General features: G+C 33.3%; 1 protein-coding gene across 9 annotated transcripts in view; it reads left to right on the top strand.

Moving 5' to 3' along the window:
* The window catches only part of TCF12 (transcription factor 12), a 390,369-nt gene that overhangs the window by 326,559 nt on the left and 46,323 nt on the right, over positions 1-17,487 (top strand). For 6 of the 9 annotated variants that reach the window (XM_020906149.2, XM_020906151.2, XM_020906146.2 and 3 more), the window contains 4 exons: positions 10,787-10,892; positions 11,936-12,075; positions 12,357-12,501; positions 13,151-13,215. In XM_020906149.2, coding sequence (XP_020761808.1) covers positions 10,787-10,892; positions 11,936-12,075; positions 12,357-12,501; positions 13,151-13,215 — 456 coding nt within the window. Of the gene's footprint in view, positions 1-110; positions 270-10,786; positions 10,893-11,935; positions 12,076-12,356; positions 12,502-13,150; positions 13,216-17,487 lie in introns of those variants that run through there. The other 3 variants (XM_020906154.2, XM_020906153.2, XM_020906152.2) reach the window with 1 other exon arrangement.

Raw genomic sequence — 17,487 nt, 5'->3', positions numbered from 1 at the left:
TGAAAGAGGTTACTTACAGCATAAACCCTCCCTCTCTGCTCTGTGAGTTGGTTCAGTCCTATTTTGCATAAGTTCCTTTTGAGTAGATCCATGTGTGGATGCATAGTGCTGAAGACTTAACTCTGTTGGGCTGTGTGGATGTATGTGTTAGAGAGAAGCTGTGTGTATTAGCTACAAATAGTAACATTTTCAAAATCAACATGTATTGTGCCTATCCTGTCCCTGGAATGGGCAGCAGTTCTTTGATGTATTACTACAATGGGAAAACGGTAAGTCTTTTTCTTTGTTCGGATAGCTTCTTAGTGGCTTGTTTAAGGGAAAGCAGGGTAGATTAATTACTTTTTACTAAAACCTGTGAGGTTTTGTTTTGTCATTTTCTACACTACATTAAGAAGGCATGTTTCTTTGTAAGTAAGGTTGGAAAGTTGTCTTTGACACAGTTACAATAGTTTCTTACTTTTATTTTTAAAATAATATGACAAATTCAAGTTTATTTCTTATTTTATTGTTAATGCCTGATGTCTATAGCAGTGAGCTTCAAACTACATTAGTTTCAATGTTTTCTTATGTTGTAAACATGTAATTTGTATGTAAAATACACATTTAACAGAGAGAAAGAGAAAGAGGGAAGATTGCTTGATGCTTTGTAGATAGAAGGGAAAGATGAAAGTCATCTTGGATATTCATAAAAATAACAAGTATGAAGCTCTGGGAATGATTAGGGAAGCAGTCAGCTAGTGAGGGCCGTATTTCCTGTTTGGAGTTTCGGGTCCAGAGCCTGACTTTACTCGGATACCATCTGTTTCCAATCAGACTAGAATTTTGACCCTGTACAGATTCATAAAATAAATCACTGTTTTTCAAAGAATGCATTTATACATCTTCCAAAGAATTTATTTCTAGCCAATTTATAGCACATGCTTCAATGTTTTAAAATAATACCTTTTTGTGTTGCTAAGCAAAACTTTTCTACTTTTTAATTTCTCAGTATTAATTACATAGTATACTGTTTCCACAGGCAGTATCTTTAAGTCAGAGGATTTTGTATATCCTAAAAAGAAAGTAAACTTCTCTGAAATATTCAGTAGAAGTTATCTTTATAAGATAGTTGATAAACATATAAAAATGTTATTAGTGAATAACAATCAAGTTTATGTCAGGAATTCGGTTTTTTCCTCCTTCGTCATTCCCAAACAATGTTTGATCTCAGGTGTTTTATTAAATACATAAATGACTTTAGTGATTTTTTTTTTTTTTGGTCATTAATGTAGGCATTTTCGGTGTTAATCTTTGAAGTTACCAAAAAACTAATCACATTCATGTTTGTCCCGTCCCGTTTTACCACTTGAAAGTGTTGTAAAGTATCATATGGCTTTAACCATGGTACATGAGAGCTAAAGAAAGTACTTTTTCATTCTCTGACTGCTTTGGTAAGGCCTCTTTGGACTTCATTAGCATTTGGTTCTTAACTTTTGAGTAAGCTTTCTTAACAGATGACAGTCAAGCCAAAATTTCATAAACTCGTTAAAAAGTATGTGTTCACACTACCGATATAAACAGAGCTTTGAGGAATGTAAGAGGTAGATTTAGATGCATAGTATAGGTGAAATAATTTGATGTCTATATAATTTCCTTGCCAACTGTCTTTCAAATATGAAAATATTTTTCTTCTGTATCCAATTTTAACTAAAATAGTCTGTTTGAAAATGGTGTATGTGTGTGTGAGTTTAGTAAAATTAATTATACAGGACCCCTGAAGCAGATAGACTATAACTCAAATTGAGTTTAGATTTTACTCTTTTGTGAGCACAGATCACTCTATTACAGCATTTCTCTTTGTTCTACATTGCGGGGGTGGGTAACAGCTTTGATCGTATTAAGTATTTCCAGGCTTACTGTGGATGACATGGCTGGTATGTTAGAGAAGTGTAGCCTGAAAGTTGATAGCCTGTGCTTGATATGGGTCAAAGGTGACTTCTATGTTCTTAAAAAATGCATAAAGAATGGTAGATTTTCTTAGTCCTCTCTATCATAAGGCCTTAGTCTTTCTTATATGTGTTTTCCTCTCTGTATTTTATGTTTACCACATCTAATTTATTTATCTATTATTATTATTACTACTATTATTCTTCAGTAAGAAAATCATATAGTATACAATTTATTATCCAAAGACTGTTAAAAATCTCGTCTTTTTATATATTGGGAAATGTCTACCCGTTAATGCTTTATAATAAAAGCTAGCACTTTAAATTAATATTGCCAGAGTCTGAAATAATATTTCTTCACCTGAGTTATGAAATTTTTTTGTATAATTCTCATTATGAGCCAGTTAAGTTTAAGCCCACTTTTAATAACTCCATTTTATCAATTTTCGATAGGACATTAGTATTTTGAAATGCTAGTAAACTCTCATTGATTTCATTTTTAAAATCCTTTTATGGATATTGCGATGGTAGAGTGAAAAATCCTGAGTGATACTGGGCTTCAGGAAAATACTTTTCCTCTTTTTCTGATTTTTATTTTTACATTTTCAAACTGATTCCCTATATTTAAGGATTCTTGGGATAATTTAATATAGACTGAACAGACTCTAGGAAAAATTCTAGATTAATCAAAGAAGAGCCTTTTCATATTTTGGTGTATTTAAGATTATGTGGCCATATTGTATTGCTGGATATATAAGAGGCTTGGGCATCTTTGTGCAGAAAAGGCAAAAATGTTAACCCTATTTTCCTCACTGAACAGAGAAAGGGTTAATGTTCTGTATCATACATAATTTTTGTGTAGAAGTATTATATACCATGCTGTAAGATATTAATATGTGTTCATGATAAATAGGGGACTTAAAATGACTTTGAATATTATCTGTTTTCTGAACTTTGAAAAATAGCAAGAAAAAATAATGGGTTTCTGAGGTTCCTTACTTACAAAGCTCTTGGCCTGCACTCAGTTTTCTCAAAGATATGACTAAATTGTGTCCTTTATGCAGAAAGGTAGAGAATGGTAGAGGTAAAGAAAGGAAAGTTTGGGGAGGAGAGGATTCCTGCTCTCTTCACCTTGGTATTCTGGAGTTTTAGCCTTCCTTTGATCTCATCAGCCTCCATTTTCTAGACCTTGAACTGAAGATGCTACAAAGTGTTCCAGGTACAAAAATTGCAGCAAGTACAGACATGATGCTCTTTTCATTATATCAGGGAATTATTTTAATCTTTTAGAGACAACACAGAAATCCAAGTTTTAAAACCAAAGCTTAGAAACACATTTTGAACATTCAGCTTCTTTGTATGGAATCTGGGGAAGAAGAGACAGGAACTAACATGATCTTAAGGGCTCCTCTGTTTCAGGAACTCTGCTGGGGACTTTATGTTTACCTCATTTAATTCTCCCAACCACTCTGTCATTTAGCTGTTACTAACCTCCTTTTATAAGTAAGGAAAATGAGGTGCTGAGTAGTTAAGTAACTTGTATAACCTCCCCCTTCTCCCCCCACCCACCTGCCGCCCCATTAGTAAGCTCTGAGGCTAGACCTGAACCCAGGTCTCTCTCCCAGGAGCAGCTTTTCCTCTTCTATTATCCAAGGTCAAGTAAACCTGTCTCCATAGCAGAGAGCCAGATCTCACTAATCCTTACTATTGGTCGTATCAAAGTACTACATTGGAAAGAAAATGTCACTGAGAAAAGTACTAGGCTATTCTTACAAATAAATATGTTTCACATATTTCATCAGATTTACAGTTTTATGAATGCTAATTGATATAGTCTGTCAAGCAACTTTTTACTGGTTTCTTTTTAAACCGAAGAACTTAAAACTATCCTAGATATGATTTTAAATTCAGGAAAGTAGCAGGTCTCTTCTAATAGAACTCATAGTATTGAAAATTGGTTTAGCCATGGTTTTGGCACCTGCCTCTCCACATAATTTGTATTTTCATAAGAATTAGAGTAGCATGGAGCTGAAATTGCCTTATGAATACTTCTAAGACTTATTTTTCAAATAAACATTTTTGGTTGATAAAAGCACAGAAACCAGTATGAGACCATATAGAGCTACAGTTCTGTTCTTTTGGGGATTTACTGCTAATTAACATGAGAGAGGAAAGTTTAATTAAATTAATTCAAATTTCCAGGCTATCTGTGGACCCAGTAGAGTTAAATCTACATTTGTATGATGAGGAAAACATGAAGTCATTTAAGAATCCTCTAAAGTTACAATGCTTAGAGACATTAAATGACAAGTTTAGCTTCCATCTGCTTTGATTTTTTTTTTCCTTTACCAAGATTAACTTGAGACTGTATTCTAGGTATGAATCCAAGAAGTTCTTTTTTTTTTTATTCAAGTGAGCACAAATAACAGGAAGTTAAAACTAAAACCCTGCCAGGAGAGTATGTTGTCACTGGTCAGGTTTATTAATGTTTTAAAGAAATTTATGTCCTTTTCCACTAGCTCATGAATGTGTTAAAGAAAGGGATCAGGTGCTTTATTGTTAGGTATAAATATTTTTTAAATGTAGATAGCTAAGAAGTCACACTCATTGATGTGTTCAGTATATCATCCTAGCATGTGAATTTCAAACCCAGTCCCTTAAAAATTTCATGGTTTATCTCTTAGGGAAAAAAATTGTACCTATTGCAAAAATGATACTGGTTACAATAAAGGGCTGATGAGACAAACCTAGTGATGTTAACTTAAGATTAATTAAAATATGTTTGACTTACCTAAGAAGAAATTCTCACATTTGAAAACCACTGTTTCTCAGCTATACTTTTTAGACAGTGGAAGTAGTAATTGGTTTTAAGCTACTTTGTACTGAAAGCTAGAATTTTTTTTCTTATTGTTAGAAAGGAAATTTTACAGTATTTCACCCCTAAACATCCTCTGGAAATTCTTGGAAAGATATTGATCCTTTTATTGATGATACTTTGAAAATATAAACATGTATGCTTTTTACAGAAATTTCATGTTATTTTATTAGGCTAACTAATTAGAAGAAAAGAATCTTTCATAGATAGCTTATGTGTCCCTGAGTTAGTCCTTCTACTTTATTTTGCTTTATGATGCTTTTTGGTTTGCAGTTCTTATAGTATTTAGTACTGGAACTATATATATATATATATATATATTCCCCGCACCTTAGGTTTGAAATTATTACCATAAAAACTTAAGTAGTAGATTGACTTTATGGCAAAATTTGATACTTTTATGTAATATTAAAATACTAAAAATATTGAGATATTTATCAAATTTGTCATTTGTTTAAATATTCTTGGATTTTAGGAAATTCTTAAATTGCTGTACTTACTTTTTTTAATGTCTTTTTCATTGAGGTTATACTTGTTTTAATTTAGATTAAAGAAAGAACCAAGAAAGTGGGAAGACCTGAATTTCAGGAACTTTAAGATTTTGAAATTTTTGTTAAAGATATGCTCTTTGAGTTTATACAATAAGGTCAGTATGCATAGAAAACAATGGATCCAAAATGATCAGAAAAATCAATAGTAAATCATTTTTTAAAAATTTCTTTCTTAACTTCTACCACTCTTATCATTGAGTCCAATTAGTAAAGCAAAAATTTTACTTGTTTTAAAACCACCTCTTTTTACTAAATTCAAACCCGTCAAAATACAGAAGTAGAAGGAAACTTCGGGTGTATTACTGGGTATGGGACTTCATAGGTTGATCAACAATAACTAAAAACTTCTTAAAATATTTACCTAGTTTTTCTTTCTTAGTTTTTGAGTGTTGACCCTTAAATGTGCCCAGTTTTTTAAATTAATGGTCCAGTGGTTTAATTACAGTTTTTAAAGCTAGAATTTGAGTTGGGTTGAGGTTTTCTTTTTTCCCAGTGACCTAGACTGTTTTGGTTTTTTTGTTTGTTTTCAGATTTTAGATATTCAGCTAGATCTTGTAAAATTTTTATTGCTTAATACAAAATATAGTTATTAAAATATAAGATGAATTAAATGTAGTTTTCCTGAATATAATATCACATTTTAATTTTAAAATTATGATGCTAGGGTAAGTTAGCCAAATAATTTTGTTTTGCTTTGCTATTTTGGTAAGTTGATAAAGAGTTTACTGAAGATGATTTCTGCTATTAGCATAAACTTTTCAAGCATTGGAGGTTGAATCTTAACATTAAAGTGTTTAATGGTATTTAACATATTAAAACTTAAAGAGAACTGCTAGTAAAACCATCTTGACAAAGGTGCTAATAGAAGCCTAAACATAATGAAATATTGGTAATAATTTCTGTGTTAGAGCATGTTCAGAAATATTGATAAGCTTCTCTGTCTTCTTTCCAAATCAGATAAAGGTATTCCCAAAATGTTTGAGAGTTTGAGTTTTCATAGGGTTTGGAGTTTATGAGGCTTCTAGAATATTTCTTTCAAAATAGTTTATGTAATTTTAAACTGCTGGATAAGGAAAAGTGATTTCATCCTGTATTGTTCAGTAGTAACCAGTGGCCACAATGACTATTTAAATTAAAATTTAAAATTCAGTTCCTCAGTTGTACTATCCACATCTCAAGTGTTCAGTATTCAGATGTAACGAGTAGCTACTGTATTGTACAGACATAGATACATTACCATCTTTTCCGATATGGAACATTTCCATCATCACTGAAACTTACTGAACAGTGCTTGTCTAAAGCTTTTCTCTCATTTTCTGTGGAAGGTATCTTCATTAACATATATAGCTAGCTATTCTCACATTCTAAAGAAAATTCCCAATTCGTCTCCTCATCACTTAAAACATTTAAAGATACCAGCTACCACATAGGTTTTGGATCTATTTTTAAACGCATAGGAAATGGCATCATCTTTTAACTCATCACTGGATGTGACAAGATAAAAAGAAAAGCTGTCTTTTTAGCAAAAACTTCTACTCTTTTGCATCTTTTCTGAGTAACTATAAGAAAATGATGGCTTTCTGCCTTGCAGTGATGTTTCTAATATTAATTACAAGAAGAATGCTCTGAAGTAAGAACACAGTACACAACTCCAGCCTCTAAAGCTAAATAGAGAGTGGACTGCCCTGAATTGGGATGATCCATATGACTACACTGAATCATCCAAATAGGAAAAAAGGAATGTTTTTGCTAACTTGACTCCAATTGGTTTGTTTGAGCTAAGACATTCCAAGGATAATTGTGTAATCATTGTATACGGTAATGTAAATATTCATGCTTGAAGTACTCTGTCACTCTTAAAAAGTAAATTTGGGTTGATGGAATGAGGACAGTAAAGATATTACTGTGAATTTATTCTTTTCAACCAGTCTTAACAATGAAAGGGAGGTATCTTGTTAGATTTTCAGTTACATTCAATTCTGGATAAATGTTATGGTTCTATTCACTCAAGACTCAAAAATTTCTCTCATTGCCACTCCTAGGGGAGAAAATATGTAAGTACCTGAGAAAGAAAGACATTCCCATGATAGCACCTTTGAGCCTGACATTCTGCAATGGAGAATAGAATTTTAAAGAAAATTTCCAATGACCACATTTCAATAGAATATCTAAAATTACTTAATTATGCTTTTCCTATTTCTCTTTAAAATAGTGTGACTCCTGGTAGATTTTTAATCAGCTTAAGCACACATTTCTTTTTCTTAATTTTAAGATTGTTTGTTGTGATACAAAATCATACTTAAGATTTAGATGTGTGATTAGATCATTAACTAGAAAAAAACTGGCATCTGTGTGCAGGTGATCAGATGACATAAGCAGTCTGGTTTTCATTTGCGGCCAGTACTGATTGTAACTGAAAGAGACTTGCTCTTTTTGTGGAATTGGCTGACTATTTCCCTACATCTGGAGTTAATAAAGTCTTCAAGACCACATCAGTTGTGCTTTGCCGCAAGAACTCTTTGATCTGAAAAATCGAAACTGGCACAACTGCTGCTTCATAACATTGCATCTATGTTTCTGCAAGCCACAGTTAGGATACCAAAAGTAAAGTTTTTTGGCCTGTGTTAGAAATGCTGTTAGATGGGCCTCTTTTAGAACCATGATTTTCAAAACATCTTTATTATGATAAAAATTTTGAATTTATGTTAGTAAATAAATGATAAACTTATAGTATTTTTAGAGTCTTTGCCATTTTCACTTATAAGATCTATTCTTTAAAAGCCCGTTTACTTTTTGGAAGTCTGTAAAAACTAACATTAAAAACTTAGCAACTGAACAACAATAACAACATTAAAAAAAACTTTGACTCTAAAATAAGCCCTGTGTTCCCAATACAGCTTCAAAAGTTTTATGTATGAGTAGGCAAGCCTCTTCTGCTTTGTGTGGTTCATCTTGGTTTTTTTGCTTTCCATGATAGTTATCAATAACTATTATCTCATCAGCATATTCTCCTTTATTTACAGCGATTTGTAAATCAGTAAAGTCAGGCTTATCCCTTTCTTTGCTTTTACAATTGCATACATTTAAGATTTTTTGAAGTGTAAGTTTACCTTTATGGAATACAGTGAATTAAATAAGAATAAAGATAAATATATATTGAGAGATTATATGTAAATTTGAACTGACAAACTGAATAGATTTTTTTTGTGAAATGACACATCAAAGCTGGAGTTTTTCATAGTTATCATTATGAGATTTACGTACTGTTTTAACCTATAGCCTAGATATAATTAGAGAATTTTATATTTTATACTTTCATGTCCGTGATGATATACATAGTAGATAAGCATTTATGAAAAAGCATGTTCTAACTCTGTCTTCTAAATTTTACTCTCATTTGTATTTTCTTTCCATATCTGTGGATATACTCTTATTTTTGTTATTTGTGGTTTCAACCTAGTTTGGGAAAATCTATATATAAAGGAGACAGAGGACATCTAGCTAAAGCTAAATTTAGATGCTGAAACTGGATTAAAAGAAAAAAGTACAAAATTCCTTTCCTGATAACGTGCCTGTCAGCATACCTCATACGTTGCAAATACATTTGTATATACCCAATTCTTTCTTCCTAACTCTGTCTTTACATAATAGCTGTTTATGTAGTAGCACATCAAGCATAGAAAAATGTTTAATATGTGTAATGTATAATCTCCTATCTAGAATCCTTTATGGGTAATTCTTAGGAATATATCTTATCCCCAACTTCTCAGGTACCACAGATGTGTATTTTTCCCTCTGGGATATAAGAAGGAAACTGACCTGAATGCCAGTTCATTAAAAAGACACACCTGCTCTAGTAATAGCATTGCTAGCAAGAAGACTAAAAAAGAACTTTTCAACCTTTTATTTAGGGTGAACTGTACATGTAAAGATGACATTGGACAAAAACTGTAAGAAATAGTAGTAGTAGTTCAGTACTGAACAGGGACAATATGTAGCAGTATAACTACGCGTCTAAGAATTAGAAAGATGATATTATTAGCTAATACTCAGCAAGTGCTTACCTGCTAAACATTTTAGAGCTTTCTGAGTCCCTTAGCTATGTTGAGGAATCCAGGCAGGGTTTTTTGTTTGTTTGCTTGTTTTTTGGCTATACTGTGTGGCTTGTGGGAGTTTAATTCCCTGACCAGAGATCAGTTCTGGGCCTTCAGCAGTGAGTATGCAGAGTCCTAACCACTGGACTGCCAGGGATTCACTAAACGTTTTGTATGTGTTATCTCATCTGGTCTTCCCATCAGCCCAACCCTCAATGCAGGTACTGTTAGCACTGTCTTACAAATGAGGAAATGGAGTTTCAGATGGTTAGATAATTTGTCTCAGAGAAAGAATAAATGAATACAAATGAAATAAATGTGTATGCTTTTTTCACACATGCTCCCATAATTTTACTGAGCTAATTGCTTTTTCCACATTAACTGAACACTTTGAATTTTCATTTGGGAGTAAAAATTAAATAGATGTACCCTTATCAGACTAAACAAAAGAAATGTTTCATCCACTGCTCAAAATAGGACTCCTTTCCATTCTGGATTCCTGTTTCACTTTTACAGATCATCATCACCTTAAGTGTTATATATTTGTTCTTCTTGGTTTCAGTAGTCATCATAAGAATAGTTTGATCATGTTTTGATCATTATAGTTATTTGGCTGCCCATTTAGTTTTTCAGAGAAATGACAATGTTGGCCATTTGCCAATTCAAAATGTTTATACTTTGCTTATCTGAAGCAGAGGTTTACTAAAGGAAATTAATACTGCTCTGACAGATTAAATGAGATTTTTCTGAAAGCTGTGCCAGAGTTGAAAATTTACTAGAAATTAAAGAATTAAAACTGCTCAGACTTCAGCCAACCCTACTAAGTTCAGGAAGTTTCTGAACAATTATGTTGTGCGTTTCACAGTTAACTTTTAATAATAGTAAAGAATAACAACATTTAATCCAGCTCATTTTGATTTTGATAAATTTTGTAGCAGTGAAAAGAATGAATTTTATGAACCCAAATTTTATTTCATGCTATATTCAGGAGACTTTTGTTTCCACTAGGTTTGAATCATGAGCCTATATGAATTTATGTTTTGTGAGCAGAGTCAACATTTGAGACTTTATTCAGTCTCTGGTATAATTGTTACACAAAGATTCATTCCAGGGATATTTAGAATGGCTTTTTCCTCTAGTGACCATCTAAAAACAAACATGTAGATAGTATCCAAGTTAGACACTATTTATGAGGATTCATGCAGTTTCTTTGGATTTGTTGTAGGTCTTTTTAGATATTAGACAGGCCTTTTTAGGCCCTTCAGGAAGTGTAGCACTCATTTTACATAAGTGGTGTGAGAGTAATTTACATTTTAATTAAATTTCCTGTTTAATTTTAAGGTATATGCACCATCCCCAAATTCAGATGACTTCAACCGTGAATCTCCTAGTTATCCATCTCCCAAGCCACCAACCAGTATGTTTGCTAGCACTTTCTTTATGCAAGGTAAGTACTACCAACTAGTTGTCAAATACTACAATGGCTATCTATTATATATTAGCTAATATTTTTAAGTTGTAAAGAAAGAGAATATCTATATAGAAGTTCAGACATTTTTATATAGATATGTTTGGCTGAAGCAAGTTAAAATTTAATTTTTAAGTTTTCTATTGCTAATTATTGATGAGTGCAATGTAGTTGAATTATTCAGCAAAGCATTGGCATGCTCATCTAGTATTAATTGAATTTAAAAAGGACTTCAGTTGAAAAAAGTGAGTAGAGCTGCTCTTTCTCATTTTAGGATTTTTAAATGTATAAAAGCTATTAACAATTTTAGTTTCTTGTTTAAACGACAGATTCATAACACTCATAGAATTATCAGTGCAAATAAAAAGGTGAATATCATAGAACAGAATTAAGACTTTTAAGAGAGAAAAAGTGTTGTACTTCTTTTAGTTCATGTCTAGCAAATCATTTTTATTAGATCTTCTGTGATTTTAGACTATAGAGAGCAATAAATTGCTACATAAATGGTTCCTTGACTTTATATTGGTGAGTGAAGTCATTGCCAGCACACTTCATTTGAAGGCTGACTATAATAGTCATTATCAATTACTTAGGTTCTCTATAAGAGAAACTTCTTTATTCTAGTTTGAGAATGTTTGATAAAATATACATTGCTTGTTATAGATGAAGAGCTTCTTTGTATATTTATGGATATACCATTTAAGCAAATGTTTAATCTAGCTTCTCCCCAGATTTTGTACTTGTATTACCTCCCTGATATGAAGTCAGATCTTGTGAGGATTTTTATAATGACCTGCCTACTACAGTTTAGATTTCTCCCCCACTCCCCAACTATAAAGCTATATTCCTTCATTTAAAATAGTAGCTGTACAGTTTGGAGGGAAGAAAACTATATGGAAGACTAGATTGAAAAGAGGAGGAAAGACATATCTAGAGAGTACCCTTTGAATTTTTTTGTATCATCAAAATAAAAGAAAAAATTTTGGCTAAGGAAAGTTCTATATTTCTCTTTTTTGTCTTAGATGGGACCCACAATTCTTCTGACCTTTGGAGTTCATCAAATGGGATGAGCCAGCCTGGTTTTGGTGGAATTCTGGGGACCTCCACTTCCCACATGTCTCAATCCAGTAGTTATGGCAGCCTTCATTCACATGACCGCTTGGTAGGCCGTAACACATGACTAGGGTGCAGCAACACTTTGTCCTTACTTGTGTTTCTTTTTGGATTACAAGTGTAAGATTTGATTCTGCCAAGACTTCTGAATGTTGAAATACTTCTAGGCTTACTTCATGCCTTTTGAAAGAAGTAAATGACAATAGTAGGTGTCTTCAGTTGCTAATTTATGTTGTTCTTTATAAGCTATTATAGTAGTTGCCCAGTTATATGTGCTTATTATTGAGAAAATGTATTTAATAGATCATATCTCTTTTCCTCTTTCTTTAGAGTTATCCTCCACACTCAGTTTCACCAACAGACATAAACACAAGTCTTCCACCAATGTCCAGCTTCCACCGCGCCAGTACCAGCAGTTCACCTTACGTTGCTGCCTCACACACTCCTCCCATCAATGGATCAGATAGCATTCTAGGTGAGCTCTTTTGGGTTGGCAAAACTCCTTAAAACTGAACTTGGGCATTTTTAGTGAATCCCATTTTTTTTTATATGTGTGTGTGTGCGTGTGTGTTCTTTTCATGTTTTTTCCCAACTTTATCAAGATACATCATTGACATATAACACTGTATAAGTTTAAGGTGTACAGTGTAATGATTTGACTTACAAACATCTTTAAATGATTATCACAATAAGTTTAATGAGCATTCATCATCTTATATAGATATAAAATAAAAGCAATAAAAAATTTTTTTCTTTGTGATGATAATTCAGGATTTACTCTCAACAACTTTCCTATATAACAAACAACAGTGTTAGTTAATAGTCATCACATTGTGTATTACATCCCCAGTACTTACTTAAAACTGGAAATTTGTACCTTTTCACTCAACATATTTTTTAGTATTGAGTTTAAGTGTGAAAGAAAGGAAGAAAAGAACATTTCTGATTTTCATTAATGCAGAAACTGGTAAGGAATCCATCTTTCCTTTAGTTTACTATTTGCTGGTTTATTGTGACAGATGTGCAGTAACAGTGGACACCATTGGAAAAATGGCAAAATGCTAAAAAGCATGCCTGCTCACTTGCTAAACTTCTTAATTTGTTTTCCTATTTGAAATACTCAGGAACCAGAGGAAATGCTGCTGGAAGCTCACAGACAGGTGATGCACTTGGAAAAGCTTTGGCATCTGTGAGTATTGGTTTTACGTATTTCGCTGAATGATTTTTACACTGCTAAATTGCAGTGATTTGATTTTGTGGGCAGTGTGTGGCATAGTTAAAGGGGATAGTTATAACAGGACCATTTCATTACTCATTTAGAGCTATTCTCAGTTTGTATTGATTTGTACTGCCCTTATAATAACTGATAGGAACACCTCCCACCTGATTCCCACAAGAACTGTCCTTCTAATTTCAATTTAAATATCTGTTTTGTCTTAATGGAACAGATGTAGGGAAAATTTTAAAAACTCAGTCATTTTAAAGCCTAAAGGACAGATTACTGAGATTAATTGTTAAATCTGTTTATTAGTTTTAAACATATACTTTGTGAGTTGCACGTTAAAATAAGCCAAGTGGAACCAAGAAACGTAGCTCAGTTATTCTTCTGATCCAGAGAAGGAAGTGCTTTTATAAGGATTTTTTCCTAAGATGGAAGGTATTTTAATATTTTTTAAAAGGAAAAAATAATCTTCTGCTGATTCATTCAAGGCATAGGAGATGCACGCCTTTCCTAAAAGCAAAAAAACAGATTCACTGAGGAGCCCATGCTTAAATGAGTCAAACTGATTTGAAGGAACCCCATAATATTTTCCTTAGTGACTAGTTTACATCACAACCAGAATGTTAATGACAAAGCAGTGATTTGCTTTAATAAAGGCAGTGATTGGTTTTAATGTCTGATCCTTAAAACATTAAACTGAAATCTATTCTTTTGGGAGAATGTTTACTGGTAATCCATAAAGATTCCAAATCTAATTTTTTTTTTTTTAAGTCATCTGTATTTGTTACAACTTTTTAAAGCAGAATGTGACTTGAGCACTACATTTCCATTCACAAAACTTGCTCCAAGTTACTTTTCCAGCGGCTTTACAACATGCCTGAGCAGGCTTATAAGTTTGCTACTCTAAACAATATTTTTCTTTGGAAAACAAGCCCTATGTACGGACAGCGACTCCAATCAAGTTGGTTCAGCTTAACACACTAACTTCTAGAGGCCTGGCACATGCAGTCATAACTACAGGGGATGGAAGTTTTAAAAAGTATATCTAATTTTTTAAGAGGCATTTCTTTTTTTTTTTTTTTTTTTCCTTCCATTTATTTTTATTTGTTGGAGGCTAATTACTTTACAACACTGCAGTGGTTTGCTTTGTATTTTCTAAAGTTTCTCCTTAGGCCTTTTCTTTCGTTTTTCCTCCTGAGTGATATGGCTCTCAGGTTTCTCAGAGTTGTCTTACTTACGTTCTGCTATGAAATGCAGTTAACTCTGTCAAACATATTTGCTGCTGTTCATAGGGAACCTAATGTGTGGATAGTAGGAAGCAGCTGTTGAACATTTAAGGAGATAAACCTCTTTGTGTATGGTTTTATGTAAATATTCTCTGTCCACAGCACTACAGGTTTTTCTTGAGAAATGAAGCCAGGTCAGATTCATCTCCCACGTAGTGGTGGCTCACATAAAATAGAGCTCAGTAAATGTTCACTGAATTCAGTCTTGCATCATATGACAAAAACGATGTTAATAACAAAACCCACAAAAATATCATCTGTAATTTGTATGTTCACTAGGTGCTCAGCACTATACTAAGCATTTACATGCTTCATTTCATTTAATCCTCAAGAAAGCCCTGTGAGGTTGGCATTACTATTCCCATGTTACAGATGAGGAACTAAGGTTTAAAAGGTTAAGTAACTTTGGCTCAGAAAGATTAAATAACTTGCTCTGAGGATCACCGAGCTAGGACGGGTAAGGCCTAGTATTAGATTAGATCTGCTCTGACTAGCTTCACTTACTCTGTACTTCCAAAAAGACCAGTGCTACAGTGACTGTTATTTTATAAGGTGTTGATGAAGGTTAAAGGGAGTAGTCTCACTTTTTCTGAACTTAGCCCACATGGTGATAACTACCTACTTTGAAAGAAAATTATTCTGTAATATTAATGAGTGCCTCTCAGGTATTTAATTTACTTGCTGATTTCTTCCTCTGATTTATAAGAATTCAGTAGCAAATATTTCACGTGTAGAAAGACAAATAACATCTGAACTTTTAATATTAGGCAACTTTAAAAAAATATAACCTATATTTCAGGGGCTTTTTTCTCAAAATTCTTTTGTTCACTTTATTCAAGGAAAACTTCTTTAAAGGATCCTTGGCAGATAGGCAGGCACTGGTATTCTCAGTGGTCTATCAAGCTCCTTTTCAGTTACCCTTGAAGTCCTTGACTATTCTCCCATATTATAACCAATATACTAGCTGAACCAGTTGGCATTTGGAAAAGAAAATCTAAATCCAGTGTAAGTGGAAGCTAGGGAAGAATGTTTAATCTAGTTAGTGGGTGGGCTTTGGTTGTCATGGAAACTCAGCTCTGTCATCCTGTGTTGTTACTAGGCAGGAGCAGCCAGGTCATTCCATAAATCATTTCTGTCATAGCTGATGGTGATGCATTCCATCTGCTCCATCACTGCATGCCATAGTCTGCACACTTCAAATCCTTTCCTTCAATCCATCTCCTGCCCTGCTCCACACCAGACACCTCCCCCCAACATATTCTTTCCCTAACTTCCATTGCAAACTCATATTCACTTTAGTGCTGTCAAAATGTCCTGAAAAACAAAAGCATTACATTAGGGATAGGAAGGATTAGAAGAGATGAGGAGAAGGAATTTTATGAGAATTACAGTTGAGAGCCTGACATTCATATCAGAATTTTTGATGTTAGGTATTACAGATCTTTGGAAATGGTAACATTGAGTATTTGAAATTTGCAGTTCTTTAGAATGTGATGTTTTAAATACAGCATCCAGGTTTAGATGGAGAAATGCTATGCTGTTGTCATTAGTAGTTATTTCTAGCTCCCTGAATGTCTGATATATGTCTTAGATGGTCTTTCATGTGTGAAACATCAGAGGGTACAACCTTTGTTCTTCAGTTTAGGTATTAAAGAGCACACAGAATACTGTGTGATTAAACATGGAAGGCCAGATAATACATTTGCAAAGATTCCTTTATTTTAGGTTTAAGCCTGGATAATTGTGGTCTTAATCTCAGGATAGCTAGAAAGAGAATTGTACATGAAAGTATTTACACAAAGTTCCCAAAGCCCTATGGATTATGCATTAGTTTAGATAATAAACTAGGGTAGATAGAAGGGAAGGAAAATCTGGATATTCGTGCCATTTCAGTGTTTCCCTGAACGTTTGCCAGACAATAACCCTTTAAGATTGTGCCCGTGGAGAGTTATATAGAGGAAGAAACATCTGGTTTATTTCAGTGCCTAATACCATATCAAAACACTTGGTCTTTAATTTAGAGGAGATCAAACAAGAGGACTGTTTAACTTTGTTGATTATATCAGACTTCTCTGTGATAATTTATGTTTTGATTTCTACCTCAGCAAAGGAAGGAGAGAGAGAGAAACGAGATAGAGAGTGTGTATATATGTGTGGGTGTATTTTAATCTGGATAGTTAAATGGTCAGTAGTCTCTAACAAAAGAAAAGAAAATTCAGGGAAGTTGACGTTTAAAAGTTATTCATGAAATAAGTTTCTTTGTTCCTTAGACTCAATAACATTAGCATAATAAAGATTAACTGAAATGTGCACTGTAGTGTTTAAAAAATTGGGCTCACAGTTCCAGGGTTGGGCTTGGGAGCACTCCATTGTTTCTTTTTTGTCTGGGGCCCTTTTCATTAGCCTCTGGCTTATTGGCACCCTGCTGATTGGAATAGACCATGACTGATAGGAGGAGGAGCCTCATTTGTTGCAGTAAAATGAGGCATATTACCGTTTAAGCCTGGCAGAAGGTATTGGGAGTTATTCATCATTGGTCATTTAACAGTATAGGACCATGGACTGCATGCAGAATGAGTTCTTATTTGTGTTTATGCTCCAGATTCTAAATCACTCCCATCCCCGTTTTTTAAGTGAACTGACTTTTTTCTTCTTTCTTTTTTTTTTTCCTTTGAAACATCTATGTAGGAGTTCTTCAAGGTCAGAAAGTACAAAAAGTAATGTATTCCTGATTTAGAATGCTCTTCATCAAGTAAAGCCTATGTTTAGAATTTCTTAAAGTAGCACAACAGTTTCTATGGAATCTGTATAGTCTGTATGTGATTTGGTAATAGAATAAATATACAGAGGTGAAATATAATGAAATCATCTCTGATCTACAAGTTTGTGTTATTCTGCTATTTTAATATTGTTGCTCCCCCTTCCATGTACACATTCCTTTTATGAAAGTAAA

Source organism: Odocoileus virginianus, chromosome 6 (genome assembly GCF_023699985.2).
Source record: "Odocoileus virginianus isolate 20LAN1187 ecotype Illinois chromosome 6, Ovbor_1.2, whole genome shotgun sequence".
In the NCBI taxonomy this organism is placed as follows: domain Eukaryota; kingdom Metazoa; phylum Chordata; class Mammalia; order Artiodactyla; family Cervidae; genus Odocoileus; species Odocoileus virginianus.
Note: the sequence above shows the minus strand (reverse complement) of the source record. Positions and strands in the feature narration are given on the sequence as shown.